This window comes from Trypanosoma equiperdum (genome assembly GCF_001457755.1).
Source record: "Trypanosoma equiperdum strain OVI genome assembly, contig: ctg_1153, whole genome shotgun sequence".
Lineage (NCBI taxonomy): Eukaryota > Euglenozoa > Kinetoplastea > Trypanosomatida > Trypanosomatidae > Trypanosoma > Trypanosoma equiperdum.
This window is the reverse complement of record NW_027123120.1, coordinates 36,135-43,999: the sequence shown is the minus strand read 5'-3', so window position 1 is coordinate 43,999 and position 7,865 is coordinate 36,135. Positions and strand designations below refer to the sequence as shown.

General features: G+C 49.9%; 4 protein-coding genes across 4 annotated transcripts; all 4 read left to right on the top strand.

Annotated features, from left to right (window-relative positions):
• Nucleotides 1-2,570: 2,570 nt before the first annotated feature.
• On the top strand, nucleotides 2,571-3,239 carry TEOVI_000836700 (monothiol glutaredoxin, putative; the record flags this gene model as incomplete). Its single annotated transcript, XM_067220468.1, has 1 exon — nucleotides 2,571-3,239. The coding sequence occupies one exon, from the start codon at nucleotides 2,571-2,573 to the stop codon at nucleotides 3,237-3,239; it is 669 nt and encodes a 222-aa protein (XP_067076569.1).
• Nucleotides 3,240-4,720: 1,481 nt separating this feature from the next.
• On the top strand, nucleotides 4,721-5,728 carry TEOVI_000836600 (ATPase family associated with various cellular activities (AAA), putative; the record flags this gene model as incomplete). The annotated part of the gene is made up of 1 exon (XM_067220467.1): nucleotides 4,721-5,728. One exon carries the CDS (start codon nucleotides 4,721-4,723, stop codon nucleotides 5,726-5,728), a length of 1,008 nt encoding a protein of 335 aa, XP_067076568.1.
• Nucleotides 5,729-5,844: 116 nt separating this feature from the next.
• Nucleotides 5,845-6,417, top strand: TEOVI_000836500 (class I transcription factor A, subunit 6; the record flags this gene model as incomplete). Its single annotated transcript, XM_067220466.1, has 1 exon — nucleotides 5,845-6,417. The coding sequence occupies one exon, from the start codon at nucleotides 5,845-5,847 to the stop codon at nucleotides 6,415-6,417; it is 573 nt and encodes a 190-aa protein (XP_067076567.1).
• A 219-nt stretch (nucleotides 6,418-6,636) lies between these two features.
• TEOVI_000836400 (2OG-Fe(II) oxygenase superfamily, putative) lies at nucleotides 6,637-7,554 on the top strand (the record flags this gene model as incomplete). Its single annotated transcript, XM_067220465.1, has 1 exon — nucleotides 6,637-7,554. One exon carries the CDS (start codon nucleotides 6,637-6,639, stop codon nucleotides 7,552-7,554), a length of 918 nt encoding a protein of 305 aa, XP_067076566.1.
• Nucleotides 7,555-7,865: the final 311 nt, after the last annotated feature.

Genomic DNA, 7,865 nt, shown 5'->3' with positions numbered 1-7,865 from the left:
CCGTCGCTGCATCCAAGAACGCGTCCCTCTGTCTTCCTCGAGGCATGCGTGATTGCATGTATTTCCGTTGTTCCGGCGCCATTCTGATCTTCCCCGTTTAAGTTTTCGCTTCCCTTTTCCACCCAGCAGCGTCCTTATGGACCCCACAAATCCATTCAAGCTCAACCCGTAACAACTTTCTTTGCCGCTGAAAATGTCGGCAGCTGCCTTCGCTCCAATCGCCGAGGTGGCGAATTCGAGGTTGGTCTTTGCGGGAACGGCGGGGTCCGCTCTTGTATCAGTTGTTTGGACATCCTCTGGGGCGTCTTAGCCCCAAAGAAAAATCTGCGTTTTTGCCGTTCCATGTGCTCCGAGAAATGTTGGGGGAACGATGCCCTTCCCGTTTCTCTCCTAAGAGCGGTGTGTTGGCGTAGTTTTCTGCCCGCAAGGAGGAAGGTGAGGCGCGGGTTGTAAGCTTGCAGCGGCATCGTGCCTTGCCGCCGACCCCCCCTCGGTCCTATTGTCCTTTATGCTGTGCTTTGGGCTTTGTATGCTTTCGTGTCGCTTGGCGTGCTTCCCGCGAGCAATGCACGCCTCGTTGGTGGCGCAAGTCCTTTGGTTACCGTTTCAACGCGGTGTGTATGCTCGGCCGCCTCGTCTTCACAAATTCCAGTCTTCGCCAACCCGCTTGAGGGTCCATTCGAACTGCATGGGTCGCCGCTGGCCGTGCCGGTTGCCTCGGCGTGTTTCCACGATCCGGTTTTCTGTCGAGGGGGGCTTGGCGTTGGCGGCTTCCTCCACATATTAAGGAGGCAGTTTGCATCAAGTTTAAGGCCGCCAAGGCAGCGAAGCAGGACAGCACCTCGACTCAGGGGAATGTTTTTTTGGTGGCGAGTCTCCGCACGGGTGTCCGCCGTCTACCAGCCCCCTTCTATGTGAAGAGTAAGGGGGGAAAAAGCATGGGGAAAGCAAAGAAAAGGCTGGAGTGCCTGTTTAACCCTCTAGGGAGTGAGCGGATCGTATGAACCGGAAAAGGTGTGAACGTGGTGCGAAAAACAGCGGCCGCTGTGGTTGCTTCGTAACCGAAAAGAAAAATAGAGCATGGTGTTCCTGAAAATGGCCGAAGAAGGGCGACTATTGGCCGGCCGCGTGATGCCGGAGGGCGGCCAGGAGGACTGCGGCGGTACGGTTCGCTGGGTCTTGGAACTTGATTTCCCAGATCATCGTGGGGGGTTCTGCTAGGGTAGAATATCAAAGCGGGGGAGCACTGGCCGTCATGAAAGCCGGGGCGGCAACGTCGGCTGGCTGTGTGAAGGGGAGAGGCGGTTATCACCGGACGTTGAGGCGGTTAAGTTTTGGCGCGGCATGCGTGTGCGGCGCTATGTGCGTAGGGGGCCGCAGGATGGGGCGCGCATGATTCGCTTCAGTTGTTTGAGTTCGGTCGAAGTGGCCGCCCCCGTTGAGGCTCCCGCCGAGGTCGGACCACGTGCGATGCCTGCCGTGACCCCCGTCGCCACTGGACCTGCCGCTTTCGGAAGGCCCGTTTGTTCTGTGTGCTGGCGCCCTGGTGTGTACGTGTGTCGCCCCTCCTCAGCGTGCCGATGTGCTTCTCACAGTTCGCGCGTCTGCAGAGGTGCTGTGTACGCGAAGATGCTTCGTTTGGAGGGGGGGGGGGCGAAATGGGTGTTTTTGTCGCTTTCCCGACATGATGGTACTACCGGGTGCTGATTCTCCGATGTTTAGCCGGCGTGTGGCGGGCTTCACTCAACGAAGCATAGAAGGGAAGGGAGGTACCGCCAGTCTCCCTGTGCAATGGGGTGTGGGCGCTTTTTGATTGGAGGGCCGTGAAGAGGGTTGCATCTGAAGGGGGCAGGCGGAGGCGCTTCCTAAATGTTTTTTGTTCCCGATTGTGTTGTTCGTTGCCTTCTGCCTGGTGAGATGGATTACGGGGTGCAGTCTTAGTGCAGATGTAGTTCGTTTTAGATAAACTTTGCTGTTTTTATGGTTGACTTTTACTCTGTTTGCCACGCAATGGCACTGGAATTCCGTGTTTTTCTTCGGGCGTGTGTGTATGCATGCCCTCGTGAGCGTTTCAGGACCAGTGAGCTGATAGTCGCTGCGTGGAATGTGTTTATTTTGGTCATTGTCAATGACCACTGTTGAGGGGGCATTGGTGAGACAGTGGGCATGCCTTTGTCATGGAGAATGCAACTGGGGTGGTGGTTATATGTCTTTGCTCAAGTATGTACATATTTCCATCAATCCCCTTTCATTCAGTTTTAGGGGAATGTTGTTAACTGATTCTTTGCTCGGGTTAAAGGGCGAGTGTGTTACAGAGTTACTCCACTTTGTTAAGGTCACGCTTGATACGGGGCCAACATGTGTGTGCGTACGTAACTGTTCTTCATCTTCTTAATGTTGTGCTTTGTCGCTCTCGTTTCGTTGACTTTCTGAATAAAGCAGCCTTCATATTGCAACAACCTCCTGGTAAAGGAGTTCGTCTTAACACATTTTTCTCGGTTTCGGCCATATTTAGCTGGGTGAAACGATAAATCACTGTACGCCCTCCTTCTCGCTGAGGGTGCGAAGAGATGAAACGCGTTGGGACTCTTGAGGAATACACAAAAGTGAAGAGGGACGCCAATGGACTTGGGCTTGTGGTACACTTTAGTGCCAGTTGGTGTGAACCCTGCAAGGGTGTGACAGAGGCGTTGGAACGCTTCTCAGAACTATACAAAGGTTCTGTTGAGTTCGTGGAGGTTGATAGTGAAGCTTTGGGCAGTATCTGTGAAGCGGAAGCCGTCGATTGCGTTCCGTATATTGCATTCTTCAGAACTTCTGGGGACGGTAAGGGGCAAGAGAGGGTTGCTGATGTCGTTGGAGGAAAGCTTGACCAAATCGAACAAAATATGTTGTCGCTTTATGGTGACGGAACGGATGGGAGGGGATCATTTTCAGATTTACAATCATACTTAAAGTACCTCACCAGTCGGAAAGGTGTTGTGGCATTTATAACCGGCACACCGTCGAGGCCTCGGTGCGGTTTCACTGTGAAGCTTATCCAGTTACTCGATGACCTTCATGTGAAGTACGTTTATTATGACGTCTGGGCCAGTGACGAGGTTTGTGAAGGACTCAAGAAGTATTCAGAGTGGCCTACTTTCCCGCAAGTATATGCCGATGGTGAGTTTATTGGTGGGTATGATATTTGTGCTGAGCTGAATGCGTCCGGGGAGTTGAAATCTGCTCTGAAACTATGATCATTTAGTAGTACAGGGTCTTTGTGTGGTTGAGAGTGTTAAAGAGAAGGAGGTTGATGAATGGGAAGAATGACGTAAAGTGGATGAAGGGAGATATGATACTCGGCTGTCCCAGCGGTGATGCATGACCGAGAATTTTAACACAAGCGTTACCGACTAACGCAACGGAAATCTTAATTTTGGGTTGGGGTATACATTGAGTCTCATCAACATGACACGCCGTTTGATTCTTCCTTGCTTCAACCTGTTAAAGTCCTGTATTAACAGAGCCTCCTTGTGTGTCCTTCTCGGGGCCAACATTTCCCACCTACGTGAGCGACCGGCACACTTTTTGTGGCCATTGAAAAGTTCCATAGGCGTGCCTTATTATCTGTTTATTTTTTGGAGTGGTTTGATTTAAGACGCATTAGTTGGCACCCGGTGAAAGGGTTACAGAATTTAGGAGCTCGATGGTGAAGCACGATGCCTGTTGAAGTCTTAATTTCTATCCCTATCGGAACAACCTGGATATCTGGGTGTTGCTTTGCTGCCCAGCGAGAGTTTTGTCATTTGAGGCCTAAAGTAGGTACTCTCAGTCCTTTTTCTCTTCCACGGTAGCCCCTCTCAAACATCCTGCCCAGGGTTGGGTGAGTTGCTTCATCATTTTGGTTTAATTTTTTTTACAGTAGTTGGAACCAAGAAGCCGTCACTCGTGAAGTAACTTCGCTTGGACCTCACTTGCGGATCGTGGGGTTATATGTAGTTATTTTTGTGTTAGTGAAGCTGATCATTTAGCGGTGCGAGTATGGGTGCACGCATTCGCAGCGGATATGTCGTTTGCTGCCTTCGTGACATTCCCTGATCGAAGGACAGAAATTCTGCTTAGACCTTTGTCGGTATTTTATATAGGGAATGGCGCCTGAGGTGTCTTGAATGTTGCCGTACTGTGGATAGCACAACGTGGTATAAAACTTCACAGTTCAGGTTGCTCTCCCTTTTTTTGATGCAACCGCAGGTGGATAACGGCAGCCGAGTTGGGTACCGGTTATGCGTATCTTTCAGTCCACTACTTCCATGCGCATTTTTCCGCTTCGGTTGGATCTGTCTCACCAGATTCGGATCTGTGTTGAAGGTGCCGCTATTTGGTTGTCCAGACATGGTCGGGTGAGAGTGCGTCATCCAGTGCTTTGGTATGGCGGGTTCTTTGGCAAGCGGGAAGATTGGGAGTTTATCCGCCTTGTGTTTGACGGGGACTTCCTTTTATTTTCTTTGTATAGTATGCTAACGGTTCTACAATTCCATGGTATCGATAAGTTAATGATGAAGTGACCCACCTGTTAACACGCGCAAAATTGTAGGAAAACCTTTTATGTTTTTACTATTAGCATTCCAGTATACCTATTTCTTTCTTCCTACTTTGTTCCCTCCCCTTACCTTCGGTGTCTGTACAAACCTTCAAAGAGAAAAAAGAAACACAACAGAGAATTGTCCGTTTCAAGTCAATGCGACCTCTGGACGTGTTGCTGAATGGGTTGCGCGGGCTGTGTACCGCCATTAAGGAAACACCCCTCTTCATATGGGTGTACCTTTCTATACTGGGCGTGGTGGCTCGGAAGCTGACGTACCGTTTTGGTCTTACGACTAAAAGCAAAAAGATAGGAAAACACGTCATCCGCGTTACGGATGCGGAAGAAACCCTTTCAGAGGATGTAATGGACGTGGAAGAAATTAATGCGACATTTGACGACGTGGGGGGTCTGGAAGATGTGAAAAAGGCACTAATTGAACACGTGAAGTGGCCGTTTACCCGCCCGGAACTATTTGAGGGAAACACGCTGAGGTCGCATCCCAAGGGAATCCTTCTCTACGGTCCGCCAGGGACGGGAAAGACTCTCATTGCTCGCGCTTTGGCCAGGGAACTTGGTTGTGCATTTATTAACGTGAGGACTGAATCTCTTTTCTCTAAATGGGTTGGAGACACGGAAAAAAATGCTGCGGCCGTATTCACGCTTGCAGCCAAGCTGTCTCCTTGCGTGATTTTCGTCGACGAGATAGATGCCCTTCTTGGGTTAAGAAATTCTGTGGATGCCGCCCCGCATAACAACGCGAAGACAATTTTCATGACACACTGGGACGGTGTAGTCCAGAAAAAGTCAAAGATTGTTGTCATAGGGGCAACGAACCGGCCTTTGGCTATTGATGAAGCCATACGTAGGCGACTGCCGCTCCAGCTGGAGGTACCACCACCGGATATTACTGGGCGGAGGAAGATCTTAAATATTCTGATGGAACATGATGTGGCGGACGAGTCGAACCGTAGCCGACTCGTGGACTATGTCGCGTCGAAGACATTTGGGTACACCGGGTCTGATTTAACTGAACTGTGCAAAGCCGCCGCATTAATGCCTATCCGGGAAATAGGCTGCGACAACGAACTACCCTGCTTGGAATGTCGCCACTTTGACGAGGCCCTCAAGCGGGTCCGGCCTTCGATGGCATCAAGCGTTTGAAAAAAAATCTACACCCTACTTCTGTTAATAAAAGAGTTTGTGCTGTTGTTTCCTCTTTTGTGTTCATCTATTGAGCTTTAAAAATTTACTAACCCTAACCCTAACCCTGAAAAAGGATGGCTGTACAACCGGGAAAGGTGTTGGCTGAGCAGTTCAGCAGACAGGGTATACAGTACGAGGAGTCAACCGACGTTCTTTGGTGTTCATTGTGCACTAAAGCAGACAGTTTGGAGATCATTAGCAGAGCAACGGTTGAGGATGTGCTAGAGCACTGTCGGTTAAGACAACACCTACTTCTAATGGAAAAAGAAACTGTGAAAGAGCACTATTGCCCCGTGGAGATAAATGGCCGCAGTTTTCTTTTGGACCATAACTGCGTTTATCCAAGCACTATGTTCGGAAAAGGAAGGATGCTACTGGACGATACACTGGGATGTGTAATGACCGAGGATGTATGCGGCGGTGTAAAGTTGCTTCCCCGTCATAAGTACACTGTTGTCGAGATTGTTATACCTCCAGCAGGTACCCCGATACCGAAGGATCCATCATATTACGTTGAGAGGCCGGTCCGTTCCCGGAAGTGCCATGAAAAATTTGACAGCTGGATTCAGGTACATAACTCCTCGGTAGAAGGTGAGTCAGCCTTGATGAAGCGTCGGCGGATCGCATTCTCCCAGCTGAACATGTAGGTGACCTAAAGTGGATCCAGTGCATGGGTGTTGGGCTGCTAACAACGAACACTGAAGAAGAATTTTGTTTTATCCTACACTGTTATTTTATGCGCGTTACTGTCTTGAATTTGTTCACATGCTTATTCCTCAGTTTTTTTTTTTTTGAGGCGCAGTGGCAGTATATGTATATACGGTTGTGCTACCTCTGCTCTATTTCTTCTGTTAAAGCGGTGAGGGATGAAGCGTTTGTTGGACAGCGCGAAGCATCTTCTTAGAGGTGGGAGCCTGGGGTATCTAGCATCTGGTGAGCCTTACCACCCCTTTGGAGAAGACTTTGGACTAACTGTTTTCCCCGATTATATTCAGCTGAGGGAAAAATTGGCACTACGGAGTGGTTACGTAGATGTGTATACCCAGCGCTCAGCATCGATTAAGCTCAGTGATGGACGGTTTCAGCTGCCGCCACTACCGAAGCATTCGTTTCTTCCGCTTGTCGAGCGCCTGGAACAGGATGGGATTGTGCCGCGCGGGTGGCTGAATAACCAAACAGCAAATCTTTACGAGCCAGAGGACTTTATTAGGGCACATATCGATAATCTCTTCGTATATGATGATATATTCGCCGTAATATCTCTTGGCGCAAACGCTCTTTTGAGGTTTGTACACGTGCAGAATGGCGAAGAATTGGATGTAGTAATACCAGACGGAAGTGTTTACATTATGTCCGGTCCATCTCGGTATGTCTACTTCCACATGGTTCTTCCAGTTGAGGCCCAACGAGTGAGCATTGTGTTCAGGCGTTCTATTTTGAACTCTGATGGAGGATTTCGTCCTGTGTCTACACCATTGGGGGATCTAATGCCTTACAGGTCAACTCAAATATTGAACACGTTGTACGCAAAGCAGATAGGAGGTGTTCGCGTAGCAGTTGACGACAAATACCTGGAAAAGGAGGAAATTGGGGCCTTTGACACTGGGAAGTGGGTTAAGGGCCTACACCCGTTGCGGGACTGGACATTGTTATCACAGCTGGATGAGGACGAGGCCCGAGTTCTGGAGTTGCGGGAGAAGCGCTACCTAGACGTGGACCTCAGTTGGAGGTTCACGGAGTTGAGGAAGCGATACAAGGAACTGGAGGACATGTTGCGTGTTTAGTTAGCGCATTTGTGCAAGGGCCCTATGTGCGGTACTAGTTTCCCAGTGCAGTTAGTACAACTCCTCTCTTTTCTGTTTACTGGGGATAGACGGTCTCCTGGAGGCTCTAGGGGCATTCAGGAGACGGCATTAAAACGAACAGACAGACAAACTTGTTCCCCTCCCGTAGGAAACGACAACGTTGACTTCGCTTATCGTAATGCGTACTGACGCTTCCGTTGCATCCGCAACTGCAATTGTATAAGGTCGGCGGTCGCGCTGCTTGAGGCGGCCGCACAAGAATTCCCCAGAGTGGCGGTTCACATATGTCG